Source organism: Mauremys mutica, chromosome 17, assembly GCF_020497125.1.
Source record: "Mauremys mutica isolate MM-2020 ecotype Southern chromosome 17, ASM2049712v1, whole genome shotgun sequence".
NCBI classification, from domain to species: domain Eukaryota; kingdom Metazoa; phylum Chordata; order Testudines; family Geoemydidae; genus Mauremys; species Mauremys mutica.
In genome coordinates this window covers 8,705,507-8,723,514 of record NC_059088.1, presented here as the reverse complement: position 1 = coordinate 8,723,514, position 18,008 = coordinate 8,705,507, and the positions used below count along the sequence as shown (strand labels likewise).

The 18,008-nt window shown below is 61.2% G+C and overlaps 1 protein-coding gene across 1 annotated transcript; it reads left to right on the top strand.

Moving 5' to 3' along the window:
* The first annotated feature begins 350 nt into the window (after positions 1-350).
* On the top strand, positions 351-17,136 carry LOC123351903 (phospholipase A2 inhibitor and Ly6/PLAUR domain-containing protein-like). The gene is made up of 5 exons (XM_044991587.1): positions 351-395; positions 12,789-12,911; positions 13,517-13,669; positions 14,098-14,241; positions 16,919-17,136. The coding sequence occupies exons 1-5, from the start codon at positions 365-367 to the stop codon at positions 17,134-17,136; spliced, it is 669 nt and encodes a 222-aa protein (XP_044847522.1). The 5' UTR covers positions 351-364.
* The last annotated feature ends 872 nt before the right edge of the window (positions 17,137-18,008 follow it).

Sequence of the window (18,008 nt, the reverse complement as noted above, 5' to 3'; positions counted from 1 at the left end):
GCGGAACTGCAGCGCTTCTTGGTCAAATGGATTTTCTGCAGGAAACTACCAAACGCTGCGGGGGAGAGGGATTCTGCGCGGTCCCTCGGGAGTAACACAGGGGGGCTATGGGGGCAGAGGACGCCAGGCCAGCAGCCGCACCCCAGAGAGCCCTGGAACGGAAAGCCAAAGAATCTGAGGAGAAAGAAGAAACCCCAATCGGACTTGCTAGAAAAGAGGAGCCAGAAACGCCCCCCCCCCCGCTGATTCCCACCGCTCCAAACACCCACAAATGGGAACAGTTGTGTCCTGCAGACAACGAGGCAGGTGATATTGCTGAATATTTCACTCCCTTTGTGCGATTCATCCGATTCCCGGAGACAAGATGCGCCCCACGTGGGTTACAAAGGTAACAGGTAAAGCTCTGGCTCCGTTCAGTAAGATGCAGCTGAGGAGGCTTTCGATGATTGTACATGTAAAGAAATTGTTTGGCAATGAGTTCAGGTGACCCCTGAAACCGAGGGCGATTGATGGGAAAGTGGGGGAGGGGAAAGGGGTTACAAGCGTTAAAGAAATATCTGCCCTGGTTGCTCAGGAGCATTTCCTGAGCACACGCAGAGATGACGCGAGACAGCGTCTGTGGGGCAAAACGGTGAAAACTGGGGCTGAACTGGCATCTCTAGCTGACGGCTTTGAACAGACCCGGGCATCTATTGTGACCAAACCACAGAGCGAGGGGTTTAAACGAGGGAAGCAGGCTCCTGGTTTACCCCGGGGAAGAAGGAGGGTGGCTGGGAGGTTGGGTGCTCCCCTCTCCCCAAACCATCCCAAATCTCCTGTGAAAACAGAAGAGCCCAGAAGATGCTGTCCCAGTAATTCCACGCAGCGGGGCTGATTTTCTAATCTGCCTTCCCCCAGCCCCCACTCCGCCCCAGCCCCCACTCCACCCCTTCCCCCACCCTGCCCCATCTCTTCCCACCCCCGTTCTGCCACCTCCCCTGAGCGTGCCCTGCCCCCACTCCACCCCTTCCCCCACCCTGCCCCATCTCTTCCCACCCCCGTTCTGCCAGCTCCCCTGAGCGTGCCCTGCCCTCACTCCTCCCCCTCCCCCACAGCGCCTCCTGCCGGCCTCGGAACAGCTGATCTGCGGCGAGCGGGAGGCACTGGGAGGTTCGGGGCAGTGGGCAGGCAGGAGGCACTGGGGGAGGTGGGTAGCTGGCTGCCGGAGGGTGCTGAGCACCCACCATTCTTTCCCATGGGTGCTCCAGCCCCAGAGCTCCTGGGAAGCTGGTGTCCGTGATTCCACTGATCACCTGAGGAACAAATACCCTGTGCTGGGAGGGAGCAGGCAGCAGGTAGCCCACGTGAATGCTGCTACCTGGGCACAGAAGCCCCTCGGGCACCTGCCATGTATCATCCTGGTTTTGTGACATTAGCCTCCGCAGAACCAGGCACGAAGCACAGAAGGGCTGTCGGCGTCAATGGCCGGGAACACCTCGGGAGGGAAGATACAGGGGCCGAAATCTCTGCCATCGGGCGAGTACAGGAGGAGAGGGTGACACACTGCCAGGACAAATCACACAAATCCTCGTGCCTTTGGCCAAAGTGCCCGTATAGAGACTGCGGGGATAGAACCGGGAGTATCAGTGGGCCTGGTGGACAATAACCCCACTGAGAGGCTAATCGGGAAGGGTTTCTCCTCGTCTCTCCGGCTGTTAGGGGTCGGCCTGCCCCAAGGAGGAGCGTTCTGCGGGGGCCGCAGAGGGGGAGGGGAAGGGCCCGGGAACTGCTGAACGAATGCGAGGGAATCTCCTTGATTCCTCTGCAGCAGGGGGAAGCTGCCTGCTCCAGGGGTGGGGGTGGCTGAGACGCACCTCAGGAGGGGAGGGGTGTGTGACTCAAGGGTCCGGGCTGTTGGCTGTGAACAGGGCCCAGGGATGGACCCCACTCTAGAGAGCACGGAGAGGCGTGTCTCAGAGGGGGCCCCGAGCAGGAAACGGGGGGAGGACCAGTGGGACGTGTGTACCTGACCTCCCGGAGGGGAGCTGTCACAGGAGGTGCCCCACTCCGGGCACCACGTTTCCAGGAGGCTGTTCCTGATGGGCTCTGAAAACCGACCCTGGGCTCGTCTACACTGGTAACGCTAAAGCTGCCGTGGCAGTGCTTGAACGTGAAGTGTGTAGTCACGGCAGAGCGCTGGGAACCCCCCCACCCCCCAGGGGCGCAGCTCCCCGCGCCGGTGCACCGTCTACACCGGCACGTTACAGCGCTGAAACTTGCTGCGCTGGGGAGGGGGGCGTTTTTTCACACCCGCGAGCGAGAACGTTGCAGCGCTGTGAGGTGCCCGTGTAGACAAGCCCTCGGTCTCTTTCAGACAGGAGGCAGATCCTGCCCACAGCGGGGAGGAGGACACAGATTAGCAGCTGTGGAAGAGCTGCTGGGGGGAAATGCCTCTTAGCCCAGAGAGCACCGGGGAGGTCCCAGTGCTGGGAGTGAGGATCACAGGGTAACCCCACGAGGCGGGTGGATTTTTTGCATGGGCGTAACCCTGGGGTTGAGAAGCAGCTCCACAGCCCCCTGACATCCTTACTCAGCAGGCCCTCGAGTGCCAAAACCCCAAAGCCCCGGGGAGCCTGAGATCCCACACTGAAGGGAAAGAAACACCAGCAACCGAACACACGTGAGGGTTCAGGGAGGAGCTGGAGGACACAGTGGCTGTTGAGCAAACAAGAAACTCTGCTGTCTAAACAGAAGGCCTCGTATGAGAAAGATACTTGGAAACGCCTCCCGGTGATAAAAGATTCGGCGTTGTTAAATCTCATGATAAGACGTTAGCTGTTAATGGTAAACCTGACGACAAGGAATTTGGTGCTGATGGTAAATCCTATGAAAAGGTGCAACGTGCATGATTTTGCGGAAAGTTTTTGGACATGCTAGGAGTGTAATAAGAACACACCCTGGTGCAGTGGAAATACAGCTTCTCAGCTAGTACCTGTAAGCAGACTTGAGGCTTGGCACAACAGAAAAACCATAATAAACCTGGCGGTGTGGAAGGGGAAACTGAGGCACGCCACCTCATGGCATTGATGGCTAAATGCCAAGATTCCTACACTCTAAAAACATTGATATCTGCACTGAGTTAACACCCATTGGAAAAGCACAATGGTCGGTTAACAATGCTGCACGGATACAAAGAGACGTTTTCTAGCAACCCAGAGGAGACACACTGGCTTGCCTCTGAGTTCACTAAACCGAGCCACAAAGTGTTAACTGGGACACACAACTTTGCAAGAGCCCGTGTGGGTAACACTACAATGTTCAGCAATGCTGGGACGTTGTACGCTCAGACCGAAAGAGAAACCTGGGCCCAAGGCCTCTGCATTCATCAGTGACTAACGCTCCTGCAGGAAACTAAGGGGGCAGGTGTGACACTCTGCGCCCCAGAGCAACACCCCGGGGTCAGTGGTGAGCGGCAGCCGGTTCGCACCGGTTGGCGGGAACCGGTTGTTACATTTAGAAGCCCTGTTAGAACCGGTTGTCCCGCGTGGGACAACTGCTTCTAAAAGGGCATTTAAATTTAACAAGCGCTCGCTGCTGCGGCCTCAGCTCACCTCAGCTCCGCCTCCACCTCCTCCCACGAACGCTCCGCCTGGCTTCTCCTCCCGCCCTGCTGCCCGCGAATCAGCTCTTCGCGGGAAGCCTGGGGGGGCTGAGAAGCAAGCGGGCTGCCCGCTCACGCCCAGGAAGACGGAGCTGAGGTAGGGGTAGAGGGAACGAGGAGGGACGTGCGCCCCGGCCGCAGCCCTGCCCGGCCCCGACCGCCCGGCTCCGGCCGCCCGGCTCCAGCCGCGGCCCTTCCCGTCTCTGGCCGCAGCCCTGCCCGGCCCCGACCGCCCAGCTCCGGCCGCCCGGCTCCAGCCGCGGCCCTGCCCGTCTCTGGCTGTGGCCCCGCCCGGCCCCGCATCCCCGGCCGCCCGGCTCTTGCTGTGGTGCGACACGGTCCGGCTCCGGTAGAGCAGGTCCGGACACGGTGGCGGCCGTGACCCCACCTACCCGGATGCCTGGCTCCGGACGCGGCCCCCCGGCTCCGGCCTGGCTGGGCCCCGTGGCTCCAGCCGCCCGGCTCCTGCTGTGGTGCCACGCGGCCGGGCTCCGGCAGCACGGGTCCGGGCACGGCGGCGGCCCCGCATCCCTGGCTGCCTGGCTCCAGCTCCCTGGCTCCGGCCGCCCGGCTCCCACCACGTCCTCCGGCCCCGCGTCCCCGGGCTCTGACCGCACGACTCCTGCCCCAGTCCCACGTCCCCGGGCTCCCGGCTCCAGCCGCGGCCCTCCGGCTCCGTCCCCACATCCCTGGGCTCCAGCCGCGTGACTCCTATCCCGGCCCCACGTCCCTGGGCTCCCGGCTCCAGCCGCGGCCGTCCGGCTCCATCCCCACATCCCTGGGCTCCAGCCACGTGACTCCTATCCCGGCCCCACGTCCCTGGGCTCCCGGCTCCAGCTGCGGCCGAACTGTAGCGCCGCCAGCCACGTCCAGGCAGCGCGGTGAGGGGGTGTTGGAGAGAGGGCAGGGGAGTTCGGGGCTGGGGGGGTGGATAGGGGTTGGGGGGGTCAGAGGGCAGGGAACAGGGGGATTGAATAGGAGCAAGGGTCCCGGGGGGGCAGTCAGGAAGGACCAGGGATTGGATGGGGCAGTGGGGGGCAGTCAGGGGTCAGAGAAGGGGAGTGGATGGGGCAGGTGTCCCTGGGGTGGGGGGGCATCAAGGAACGCGGGGGGTTGGATGGGGCAGGAGTCCCGGGGGCTGGGCCATGACCCCCTCGAGGGGTGAAGAGGGAACCGGTTGTTACGATTTTGGCAGCTCATCACTGCCCGGGGAGTTAGATTATGGTGACAGGATCATGATGTGTCTTGTACCCAGGCTGCCTTGGGAGGGGTCATTGTACAAGTCTGGAGCCGTTGGACGTGAATATCCCGTTGGACTGGATGCGCTGTCATGGCATGGGGCGCTATGGAGCTGTGCTGCGTGTGTGTTACTGAAATGTGGGGCGAGGCTGGGAACACCCACAACCAGCCTTTCAGGGGCAGCAATGGAGCAGCCGGACGGCACTGAGGGATCCACACTGCCGAGGACGACCCAGGAACTGGATCCGATGGAGACGCCTCAGGGGGAGCACGGAGACGGGGGGGCTGCTTGACTCAGCTCACAGCAAAAGCTCTTTCCAGCCAGCTGGAGGAACCTGTAACGGGGGGGGGGGACGTTCTCCCCTGCCCCCCCTCCCCCCACAACCCAACGCCTGGACACACGGCTGGAGGACAAAGACTGAACAGGGGAGGGGGCCCGGGCTGGAAAGGAGAATCCCAGCCTGTGTATCAAGGAACGATCCCGTCAGGGTGACACGGCCTGATTCAAACCCCGGCTGGTTTCTGGAACTCAGACGGCGATTTTCCTTGTATTTCTTCTGTGAGCAGCTTGGATCTGCTCGCTCGCTGCTTATAGCCGCTGAGCACGGCTCTGTCTGCAGTTAATCAATTGTTCTGATATTTCACCTAAACGGTGGGTTTGCGTGAGGTGCCTGGGGAATCTGCTCAGTGTGCTGGTGCACGTTGACTTTCCCTTGGAGACGTGGCGGCCTGGCTCACACCCTGACACTGCTCAGGGTCTGCCCGGGGCAGGACCGTCCAGCCCGGGGGTCCTAGGCTGGGGAGCTGGGGGGACCTGGCTGCAGCCTCGCGCTTGTTGACTCGTGAGTGGCTGGGAGAAGCATTCGTGTAGCTCGGCTGGGAGCGGCCCTGCCTGTGGACGGCTGTGTGAGTGCAGGACCTGGAGGGGTTGGCAGCTTGTCACAGCATCACATGTGCGAGAAACCCGAGAGTTGAGCAGTAAAACCCAGTCCCAGGTTGCACCCCAGGGAGCCCGTCACCCCCGGGTCTAGGAGGCCTGTAGCAAAGCCCTCGGGTTCAGGGCATTTATCTGAGTTTGCGAAGGATTCCAATGGAACCCAGGTGTCCTCGCTCCCAGTCCCTGCCCTCCTCCCGGCCTAGCCCCCAGCCTCACTCCCACTCCGCTCCCCAAGCTCGGGGCCCCCGTTGTGCCGGGTGCTGAGAGGCAGCCGCTGCCTCAAACAGCTTCCAGTCTAACCGGATCTCTGGGAGCTCCCTCTCCCCGTTCTCCAGATGGGGAAACCGAGGCAGACAAGCCGCCCAACTGGAGCGACAGCCCCACCCCTCTCTGTCAGCCAGGTACCCCTCACCAGCCGGCCATGAGGGGGGCCTAACCCCAGCCCCTCTCCTGTTCTCCACAGAGACTCCCGGGGACAAGGGTCTGCAACTGGCTTGGGCAAACCCAAGGGAGACACAATCCTTCTGGTTCGTAGCCTCTCTGGACAACCCCCTCCCCCAAGCTCCTCGTGCCCTCGTTGGCTGGAGCAAGAACGTTATATTGGCTTCCCCAAAACCAGAGTTCTCCTGCAGAGGCCCCTGAGCCTCCGCCAGCTGCTGCAGCGCGTCTGGAACAGGCCGTTAACGGGCCTGGGGAATAAAGCGGAGGTTGGCCAGCGGTGAGAGAGGCTAGAGATGCCCAGACGTCCATGCTGGCTGGTGGCTCGGAGCACAGTGTCAGGGCTTCTGGATTCCATTCTGGACTCTGCTTGGGGAAATCACGTTCCCCCCTCATGCCTCAGTTTCCCCTCCCATCCATTGTCAACTCACACCGTGAGCCTTTGGGGGCAGGGGCTGTGTATCTGGGCCGTGCCTGGCAAGACGGGGCCCTGCCGTCTGTCTCTCCATCCATCCCCACATGCATCCCTCTCCTGCCCATCCTTCCCATGCACCCCATCTGACCATCCAGCGCCCTCTGCTGGTGGGGCCTCCAGACCCACAGGTCTCAGACTTAACAGCCCATTGAGATGAACAAAGCAGCTCCTCTCTCCACAGCAACGAGCTCAGGCTCTCAGCAGACTCAGGCAAGCGTAAGTCACACACATTTTTTCACTTTTCTCCCCAACCACAAAGGCTAGAAAATTCCTCCTTTTTTTTTTTAAAGGAAAGCTGTGATTCTGACCCATACCCAGGCAGGGATGTATCATAAAAACCTAGCCATATATGCATATATGACACCTGGACTTTTACCCATCACTATTGTGCTAGCTGTAAAACCCACATAAAGGCGTCATCTTTCACCTGGTGCCCCATGCCACCTACTCAGCCCTGCCTCTGTTTACCCAGCTGTTCCCCTCTGACTTCCCCACCCCACAGCAATTCAGCCCCTGCACGCAAATAACCCCACCCCCATTCCCCGGAGCGCAGGGGCCTGCAGAGGCCCCAGGTTTGAGCTCGACCTTGTACTTTGCCCGTCACTGCCCTGGGAGATGGTGGGGATGGAGGCGTTAAAGACTGGGAGGTGCCCGGTGATGGGCAGCCACATGAGGTATTTTCATTCCCTGTTTCCTGGATCCCGTCCGGTGATTTCCCACGTCCCGGCAGCACTCCCGGCTCTGTGCATAAAACCTCCTGGCAGGGGAGCTGGCGGCATCGGAGACCCACGCGCCATGCCAGCCCCACGCGTCCTCTGCCTGCTCGCCACGCTCCTGGCTGCGGCTGATGCCCAGACAACAGCAAGTACGTGCCTGGCTTCCAGGGGAGCCGTGGTGCCCGCGTGTCCCCGAGACACAGGGGCCATCCCAGCGGGACAGCTGCTCTGGGAAGGGGGGAGACGGCGGAGCATGTGCGGGGATAGAAGGGAGTGTGGGGATGGCTGGATGGGAGTGCAGGGAGATGGACGGATGGGGCATGTGTTGAGGGAGGGAGGGATGGATGGATGGATAGTCACATAGGCGGCAGGTTTGTATAATTTTTGGTGGGGCCCAAAATGGTGGTGCCCCCCCGCTCCCGCCCTGTAAGCCGATATAAAATGAAGCTACAACGCGTCAGTGCCACAAGATTACAAGGGTCAATTAAAAGTGGAAAGTCAGAAGCAGCACTTGCCTACTTCAATATACGGTATTATATTTTGTTGCATCTGTTGTGATGAAGTGGGAATGTTCTTAATATTTTCTCTGAATACTGTGTGGGTGCCTCAGTTTCCCCTGCAAGATGCCAACTGAAGGTGTTGGGGACAAAGAGATCAGGTGGCCTCCTTGTCCGGAAGAGACACAGAGGCCAGAGGAGGGAGTGTCAGTTTGGAGCTGGCTGGGGAAATTGGGAGAGACCCAGAACTTGGTTCTGGGCTCCCCACCCCCCAAGATGGACCTGACAGCGGGGTTCTGTTTTCTGTACCAACAAGCTCTGTTTAAACTGTGTTCCCGTCATCTAATAAACCTTCTGTTTTACTGTCTGGCTGAGAGTCACATCTGACTGCGGAGTTGGGGTGCAGGGACCTCTGGTTGCCCCAGGACCTGCCTGGGCAGACTCACTTTGGAAAGTGCATGATGTGGAAGGGCTGAATGCTCCGAGGTCAGACCCAGGAAGGTGTAAGCTTCTTCCCCTGGAGACAGTATGCTCCGAGAGAGGAGGCTCCCCCAGAGTCCTGACTGGCTTTGTATGGAGATGTTCCAAAGCATCCCAGCATCCCCTTCCACACCATGCGCTTCCCGGAAGTCCGCACAGGCACTGACACTCCCTCCTCCGGCCTTTGTCTCTTTTCCAGGCATTAGGAGGCCACCTGATCTCTCTGTTCTCCAACACCTTCAGTTGGCACCTTGCAGGGGAAACTGATTTGGGAGAAATGAAGTAAAAGCTGCCCAAACCGAGCTTGAGCACTCCTGAATTTTGAGGTGTTCAAATCTGGAAGGCAGGTGCTGGGGGTGGGAGAGGGCTGTGGGCTCCATGGGGGAGCTTGGTAGCAACTGTCTGGAGCTGCATGGAGCCAGATACGCTGGTCTGAGTGGCACAGTAAGCGGTTTGGGGGTTGGAGAAGAGGCAGGGAGTTCCGGGGGGCAGTCAAGGGACAAGGAGCAGGGGGAGTTGGATGGGGCAGAGGTTCGAAGGGGCAGTCAGGGGACAGGCAGCAATTGGATAGGCATGGGAGTCTAAGAGGTTTATCATGGGACAGGTAGGGGGTGCGGTCCTGGGGGGGGAAGTTGGGTGGGGTCTCAGGAGGGGGCAGTTGGGGACAAGGAGAAGGGAGGCTTAGATAGGGGCTGAGGTCCCAAGGGGCAGTTAGGGGCAGGGGTCTCGGGAGGGGGTAATCGGGGAACAAGGACCAGTGGTGCTTAGATAGGGGGTGGAGGTTCTGGGGGGCAGTTGGGGCAGGGGTCTGGGGAGGGGGCAATCAGCGGACAGGGGCTGGGATTCAAAGGGCTCTGGGCTGCTGGCAGCCACGGGGATCCCAGAGCCCTTTAAATCCCAGCCCCGGCTGGGAGTCAGAGGACTCTGGGCTGCCTGCAACCGCGGGGAGCCCAGAGCCTTTTAAATCCCAGCCGCGGCCGGGAATCAGAGGGCTCTGGGCTCCCCGCCGCGGCGGGCAGCCCAGAGCCTTTTAAATCCCAGCCGCGGCCGGGAATCAGAGGGCTCTGGGCTCCCCGCCGCGGCAGGCAGCCCAGAGCCCTCTGATTCTCTGCCGCGGCTGGGATTTAAAAGGCTCTGGGCTGCCGGCAGCGCACAGCAGGGGAGAAACCTAGCTCCAAATATTGCTGGAGCAGAGCCCCTGTCTGTGAATATTCCTGGGGCTAAAGCCCCAGGAGCCCATATAAGTCGGCGCCCATGGATAGTCATACAGGGGGATGGATGGAGGGGTGGACAAGGGATGGATAGATGGAGGGGTGTGTAAGGGACAGATGTAGAGGTAGATGGAATTATGGACTGATGGGTTTATTGGGGGAAGAACGGGCACGTAGGACAACAGATGGATGGAGGGATGGATGTGTAGGGGGACAGATGGATGGGTGTGTAGTGGGATGGATGGATAGATGGATGGAAGGGTGTGTAGGAGGACGGATGGATGGATGTGTAGGGGGATGGATGGATGGATGGATGGAAGGGTGTGTAGGAGGACGGATGGATGGATGTGTAGGGGGATGGATGGATGGATGGATGGATAGATGGATGGAAGGGTGTGTAGGAGGACGGATGGATGGATGTGTAGGGGGATGGATGGATGGATGGATGGATGGAAGGGTGTGTAGGAGGACGGATGGATGGATGTGTAGGGGGATGGATGGATGGATGGATAGATGGATGGATGGAAGGGTGTGTAGGAGGACGGATGGATGGATGTGTAGGGGGATGGATGGATGGATGGATGGATGGATGGAAGGGTGTGTAGGAGGACGGATGGATGGATGTGTAGGGGGATGGATGGATGGATAGATGGATGGAAGGGTGTGTAGGAGGACGGATGGATGGATGTGTAGGGGGATGGATGGATGGATGGATAGATGGATGGATGGAAGGGTGTGTAGGAGGACGGATGGATGGATGTGTAGGGGGATGGATGGATGGATGGATGGATAGATGGATGGAAGGGTGTGTAGGAGGACGGATGGATGGATGTGTAGGGGGATGGATGGATGGATGGATGGATAGATGGATGGAAGGGTGTGTAGGAGGACGGATGGATGGATGTGTAGGGGGATGGATGGATGGATGGATGGATAGATGGATGGAAGGGTGTGTAGGAGGACGGATGGATGGATGTGTAGGGGGATGGATGGATGGATGGATGGATAGATGGATGGAAGGGTGTGTAGGAGGACGGATGGATGGATGTGTAGGGGGATGGATGGATAGATGGATGGATGGAAGGGTGTGTAGGAGGACGGATGGATGGATCTGTAGGGGGATGGATGGATGGATGGATAGATGGATGGATGGAAGGGTGTGTAGGAGGATGGATGGGTGTCAAGGGGGGGTGGAGAGAGAGATGGAATTATGGACGGATGGGTTTATGGGGGGAAGGGTGGGCACGTAGGACGATGGATGGATGTGCATGTGGGGGGAAGCCTGGATGGAGAAATCAGGTTTTTCCCAGTTTCCATGCACACTCAGTGGGGTTGTGCCCATGGACAAGGGGCGGGGAGGGGGACTCCGGGGGAGCAGGGGTCACTGGGGCTAGTGGGGGGCAGCCCAGAGAGGGGGGAGCTGGTCGGGGGAGGCAGGAACTGTTTTAAGGAGCCCTGGGTTGACTCAGGGAGGGGCAGGGGGTGTGGGGGGCGGGGCAAGGGAGTGATTCTGGACTGCGCCAGGAGCGGGTAACAGAGGTGGGGGGGGAAGGGGCCAGGTTAACACGTCACTGCCGGGCAAAGGACAAAGCAGCTTTCAGTGGAGGGGTGGGAGGGTGTCACCCCGTCTCTGCCCCCCACCCCCATTCCTGCTAGAACCAGGCAACCATTTTGGGCCCAGAAATGCAAATTCAGGTAATTTCCTAAATTAGTTTCAGCCGAGGAGGGGAGAGACCCAACGACCGGGGAAGGAACGGAGCCGCTGGGGTTGCTGGGTGGGGGGCGGCTCCTCGCTTGGCTGGTACAGAAAAGAACAAACAGAAAGGGGAACCCTCCCCCATATAACACGCGCCCCGAGCCCAGCCAGCCCCCAAACCAGTCAGTCCCAGCTCTCGGCCCCCATTGCCCAAAGCATTGAGGAACTGGGCCCTTGTCACGGGTTCCGGGCTGCGCCCAGCCTGGCACCGGTCCCCCGAGAGGGGCCCCTTCAGTGCCCCGGGCTCCACGGACCCACAGGTCCACCGGGGCCGGCTCGTGGCCTGACTGGGCCTTTGCCACCAGCGATCCCTGTCTCCCTGCAGCGAATCCAGCCCAGGTCCTGTGCCAGGGGGCGTCTGCGGCGCCCCCCAGCAGCCTCTGCCGAGCAATGCGACGCGTTATCAGCCGCCCAGGCTGAGCGTCCTTAGCCTGGCACAGAGCGGCAAAGGTCCAGGCAGGGCTCAGACCACCCGTGCCAGCCCGGTGCCCTCGGACTTTGCCCCCTTTTCCCTGGCACTGGGGTCTCTGCAGGGGGCAGCTCACATCCCAGCCCCCTTCCCCTTTCTTCCCAAGCTCCAGGCCTTCTCCTGCTGGGAGCTGGGGGAGGGGATCTCCGTTCTCGTCGCACTGTCCTGGCCAATCGGGTCCCACTGTCTCTCCCGATCCACCCTTGCCAAAGGTTGGTGCCAGCCGGCCCGGAGCAACCCGTTCCTCCCGCCCCAGACAGCTGAGTGGCCCAAACACCGCAAGTCTCCTGCCCTCCCCATGCCCTGCACAGCCTTGCGAAGCACGGAGGGAAACCGAGGCACGCCGCGGCATGGTAGAAATAGCGGCTAAATTCCCACTGTGTCGCATCCCTCTGCACCCCAACCTGCTGCAGATACCGGCCGGTGCCCCCTGCTGCTGCCGGCACCGATCCCAGGCAGTGGCTCCAGGCACTGCTCCCTGGGGTGCTATCAGAGCGTGGGAGAGAGCCACTGAGGGGCGTAGCTCCGAGTGCCGGGAGCCTGTCTCCACCGGCACTTTACCGCATTGAAACTTGTTGCGATTTTTCACACCCCTGAGTGAAAAACTTTCAGCGCAGTAACTTGTCAGTGGTGACAAGCCCTAAAAGTGGCAATGCACCCAGTGGCCACGTGATCCTGCCCCGGGAGCTTGGCGTGTCCTCGGGTGAGCAGCCCGCACCGCACACATCAACGCTGCGACTTTTCACCTGCTAGCTACTCGTGGGCGTTTCCGGGGTGGGTACCGCACGGCCTGGGCGTGCCGGCCAGGGGGAGTGAGCTCAAACCAGCCCAGGCCACCGCCGCGAGCCCTAGGCCTGCGGGGACCAGACGGGAAAGGGGGGACGGCGGCCCCAGAAATTAAAATGGAAACACTGATTGTTTTTTCCCCAGATCCTCAGTCCTGCAAGCAGTGCAGGGACAATTCTGTGAGTAGGTGCCCTGCTCAGGCACAGTCCTGCCCTGCCGGTCAGAGCTCCTGCCTCAGTGTCTGGGAAGCAAACACGCTGGTCAAAGGTGGGTGGCGCCGACCGTTTGCTGGCGGCGGGCGTGACGGGGCGGGCGCATCGAGGGCTTAGCACACCTGGGCTCCAGTCCCCTCTCTGCCAGCCGCCCTGCGTGACCTGGGACACGCCACTTAGGCCCAGAGCTTCAAAGAGTTAGGTACTGCTGAGGATCTGTGCCTCAGTTTCCCCCATGTGTTCAACGGGGGTGACAGCCCTGCCCCGCCACACAGGGTGGCTGTGAGGACAATACATGAAAGATGACGAGGGGTTCAGAGACCATGGTGATGGGCGCCAGATAAGTATTTAGCTCGACGTGCTGAGGAGGCTGGTTAACAAGCTCCCCAGGGACGTGGTGGATGTGCCGTCCCTCGGCATCTCCCAGGCCAGGCCGGCTGCCCTCCTGGAAGATGCTTTCATCAAACGCACGTGATCGGGCCCCGTGGAGGGGGGAATTCTCCGGCCCGGGCTATGCGGCAGGTCAGACTAGGCGCTGGGATGGGCCCTGCTGGCCTGGGACGCCAGGAAAAGGGGTGAGGTGGCTCCCAGGAATCGCCCGCCCTCGGGGCGCTGGTTTCATCTGTAAATAATTTTTGTAACTGTTTTGCTTCTAACCAGGATCTGTGGAAAATACAGGCTATTCCTACTCCTGCGTCCCCTCCACCATCCCCTCCAGGAACATCTCCCTCTTCTTCGGGAACGGGGTGTATGTGAAGATTCAGTCCCAGAACTGCTCTACGAACGGCTGCAATACGGCATTCCCTCCTGTCTGTACGTCTCTGCATCCCTCCCTGCTTGGTCCCAGCGGCCCGGGCACCGACTGAGTGTCACAAGGGTTCTTTCCTGGAGAAGAGGGGAGTCCCGTGTAGCACCTGGTGCCATGGGAGGGATCCTGATCTCCGGGGGGGAGAGGTGCAGTGCCGGCACAATGGGGGCCCCCCAGTAGCAGGCTGGGGGGGATGTCTGCAGTGCCCAGTGCAGTCAGGGCCCCTGCTCTGGGGCAGGGGGCGTACAGCCCCTGATGGGGGACCCTGATCTCGAGCCGGCGGGGAGGGGGCTCTGTGCAGCTCTTGGCACAAGGGGGTCCCTGATCTCAGTTATTGCTGTGCTAGAAATAAGTGGTAACAAGGTAGAGAAGGAATCTGTCCCCAGCCCAGCCCTGTCAACCCCCACCGACCCGCTCTCTGGGGGCCTTGCAGGGCCGATCATCAACTCCGTCTACACGGGAGGCCGGTGCCCGATCTGCTTTGCCCCGGGCCGGAGCAACTGTTCCAGCGAGGAGACCCTGCAGTGCGAGGGCCGCGCCAGCCAGTGCATTTCCATCAGCGGGCAGATCTCGGAAGGTGAGCGCCTGTCCCGGATCCTTCCGGCCCCGGCTCTCCGGGCCCATCGGCACTAGGACAAAGGGAGGCCCGGGGCCGGGATCCCCAGTGTGCCAGGCCCCCGCAGCCCCCCGGCAGTGCCCGCTGTAACTGGCTACGCCCCCGGCCCAGCTCTGTGCCAGGCTCAGCCCCAGGGTCCCTATGGGGCCAACGCCCTTTGCAAGCGAGTTCGGGGACATGGTCCCCTGTCCAAAGCCAGCCGGCTTCCCCCTCTCCCTGTGGGCACGGCTCTGACTCGTGTTTAAACCCAAATCCCGCTCCGTCCACACACAGAGCCCCCTGCCCCCTGCCTGTACCTGCCCTGCCCTGCCAGGCCAGCTCAGCCGGGGGAGCCCGCGCCTCTACCCACAGTGCAGCAGGGGCGGATTAGCCAATAGGCCATCAGGGCCTGTGCCCAGCGGCCTCAGCCCTGGAAAATGGGCACCCCCGCACCCCAAGCCTGGTCCCTGGCCCGAGGACTGGAGGAGCTCTCGCTCCCTGCCGCAGCCTGAGGTGCGCTGGCAGGGGGGCAGATCTTCTCCGGTCTTGGGGCCATGGGGAGGGGGGAGCAAACAGGGGCTGCAATGGGGTGGGTGGAACCGGGGCAGGGCCACAGGGGAAGGGGCAGAACGGGGTGGCACCGCAGGCAGAAGGGGGGCTGAGCCCCCCCACACTTGCTCCCACCTGCCCTGGCCCACAACCCCACAAAATCCGCCTCTACAGGGCGGCCGAGGCTCAAGCTCGTTGCCAGCTCCGCTAGCCGGCCCCAGCTGTCCCGCAGTCCCCGGGGCCCGGCTTCCCGCTGGCCTCCCATGAGCCTGAAGTAGCACCCGCCGAGGACAGAACAAGAGACGCCCACCGTGCGGCGTGCGGCCAGCTGCTCCCCAGCGCTGGGCAGCTGAGCTCGCACGGCCGTGACCCGCCCCGGGGCCCCGGCTGCTGGCGCGTGGAGGCCGTCTCGCCCCTCGCCAGGCGTTACAAATTAACGCCCGGTTCTGCCCGGGGCAGTTCCCCGGCTGGGCGGCTGTCACACTGCCTGGACAGGACCGTGGGTGCCTGTCTCGGGGCAGACCCCCCGAGCACGGCGTGTTCTCCCATTAGATTTCATCGAGCGAGATTTCCTGGCAGGGCCGGCTTAGGCCGATTCGCCCGATTCCCCGGCATCGGGCCCGCGTCTTAGACGCCTTTTTCATTTTTTTTTTTTTTAACTTTTTTACTTACCTGGTGGCGGTCCGGGGCTTTGGCGGCATTTCGGCAGTGTGTGTGTGGGGGGGTCCGCTCCGGGATTCTGCGGCATTTCGGTGGCAGGGGGGTCCGCTCTGGGGGGCTTCAGCGGCATTTTGGCGGCGGAGGGGGTCCGCTCCGGGGCTTCGGTGGCATTTCGGCAGCGGGGGGTCCTTCAGTGCCGCGGAAGACCCAGAGCGGACCCTCCGTAGCCGAAATTTCACCAAAGACCCCTGGAGCAGATCCCCCGCCGCCGAAGTGCTGCCGAAGCCCCAGAGCGCCGCCGGGTATTCAAATCGGGCCCCATTTCCTGGCTCGCTGACACGGTCTCCCCACGGAGTCCCAGCCCGTCCCCTGAGACACCCCAGTTCTCTCCTGCCACCCAACCGAACTGCACTTATGACCAATGGTCACTTACACCAAAAATCACCCCCCAGCAGGTTGCTCCCCGTCACTCCCCCCAGCTCAGCTGGTGCTTTAGATCTCACACCAAAGGCAGCGCTGGCAGGTAACGCCGTAGTAACCCCCCGAGAGGCTTATTCCCTAGTCAAAGGAGGTGAGAGCTCTGGAGAGGTTATAGCAGGTACAACTGAGTCAGTCTGCAACCCCCACAACCTGCCAGGGGCTGCCCAGAATAACCCTGGGGAATCTCCGTCTTTCCGCCCCGCTGGACGCCAAGCCGGCCAGAGACGCAGGATCTGTTCCTGAAGCCAAACGTCCAGCTCCTGCTCCCAGAGAACAAGCCGCCAGGGTCCCCGCCCGCGTGGGCTCCCCCTTCGACGGCGGAGAGCGAGGAACCCGCTTTGAGTCCTTAACTGCCCATCCTCACACGCAGGGGCCACGTGCTTTGGAATGACCCCGGCTCTGTTGGTTACAGGGTGTGAACGTTTGCTAGGACATCAAAGCAGGAGGCAGATCCGTGCAACCAACGCGCGTGAAGCCCCACTCGTTTTCATGACGTTCCAATACCAAATACCCCGTCCTACCACCCACCAATCACTAACACACGAGTAAAATGGCCTGGGGCTCTGACATGAGCTGGCACCTGGTCTGCCAGCGTCACAGCGACCAGTTCTTGACTCTCCATTCAGAGCAACTCAGCCAGGCCCACTGCCTCCATCACTGCTGTGTCACCGGGCATTAGCTAATGGGAGTTAAGAACTTGCCTTCCCACCCCCAGACCCAAGAGAACCCCGCAAACGGCAGTGAGTCTCCAGGCAGGCCGAAACCCACAGCCCCCAGGGGGTGACACATGCCCTTTCTGTATCAACAAGGTGTTGACTCTGAAGCCTACTAATTACCGTTGGCATCTTGGTGCCACTCGGCGCTAAAGATGCATGGCTGGGGAGTTCCAGGCTGCAGGTGTGTGGGTTGGGGGGGTTATGTTGGCTCAGCAGATGCCCCGTGGCTGATCAGTGTCTCTTTCTCGGCGCAGATGACATCACGATACCCTTTGCAGCCAAAGGCTGCGCCACCCCGCATGCCTGTGAACTCAAGAAGGGAGAGATTCTGGATTCAGGAGTGTTCACCTACAAAATAACCCAGACTGAGTGTTACACACCCAGCGGCGCTCAGCGGATCCTGGGCCCCCTCGGCCTGGGCAGCGTCTTGCCTAGTCTGGCTGGGCTCCTGGCAGTGAAATTCCTCTCCTGACACCCCCCTGTGTCACCCCCACCCCAGGGGGATCCACCCAGCAGCTGGATGATGCCCTCATGGTCCGTGGGTCTCTCTCTCCTCTCCCTCCAACCCACCTGTGCCTCAGTTTCCCCATCTGTGTCCAAAGGATAACGATGCTGAACCACGTTTGCAAAGATCCAGGGAGTCAGGACCCAACAAAAGCCCACTGCAGCCAGAGTGGGAGGAGGGGGGGGGTGCGTCTCTGCACAGACTGTGATGTGCTGTGTTACAGCGCTGAGTCTTCTTGTATTCCACAGCAGCCCCCGAGAGTCCAGCGTGGGGACAGAACCCAGGAGTCCTGGCTCCCAGCCCCCACTGCTCTAACCACTGCACACCACTCCCCTCCCAGAGCTGGGGAGAGAACCCAGGAGTCCTGGCTCCCAGCCCCCCGCTCTAACCACTACACACCACTCCCCTCCCAGAGCTGGGGAGAGAACCCAGGAGTCCTGGCTCCCAACCCCCCCCTGCTCTAACCACTACACACCATTCCCTTCCCAGAGCCGGGGAGAGAACCCAGGAGTCCTGGCTCCCAACCCCCGCCCCCCCGCTCTAACCACTACACACCACTCCCTTCCCAGAGCCAGGGACAGAAGCCAGGAGCCCTGACACCCGGCACTCCCTGATTTAAGACGATGTCTTTCCAGAAGTCAAGGCACTGAATAAAGCCGGATCCTAAACTTAATTTCCCCAGAGCGCGTGTTTGTTTGGACATGTTGCCCCATTACAGCCCCGACCTGTGCTGGACCCAGGCGTCCCGGGACAATATCCCAGGTGGGGCGGGGGAAGGGGTCTCCTTTGTTCTTTATCCTCTTTATCCGCCCGTGCAAAGGGGGTCCCGGCTGGGCCCT

Coding starts and splice junctions, on each gene's coding strand:
- LOC123351903 (XM_044991587.1), top strand. CDS start 365: ATGCGCCCCACGTGGGTTACAAAGGTAACAG. Junction 396..12,788: donor GTGGGTTACAAAGGTAACAG/GTAAAGCTCTGG, acceptor TTTTTTCCCCAG/ATCCTCAGTCCTGCAAGCAG. Junction 12,912..13,516: donor AGCAAACACGCTGGTCAAAG/GTGGGTGGCGCC, acceptor GCTTCTAACCAG/GATCTGTGGAAAATACAGGC.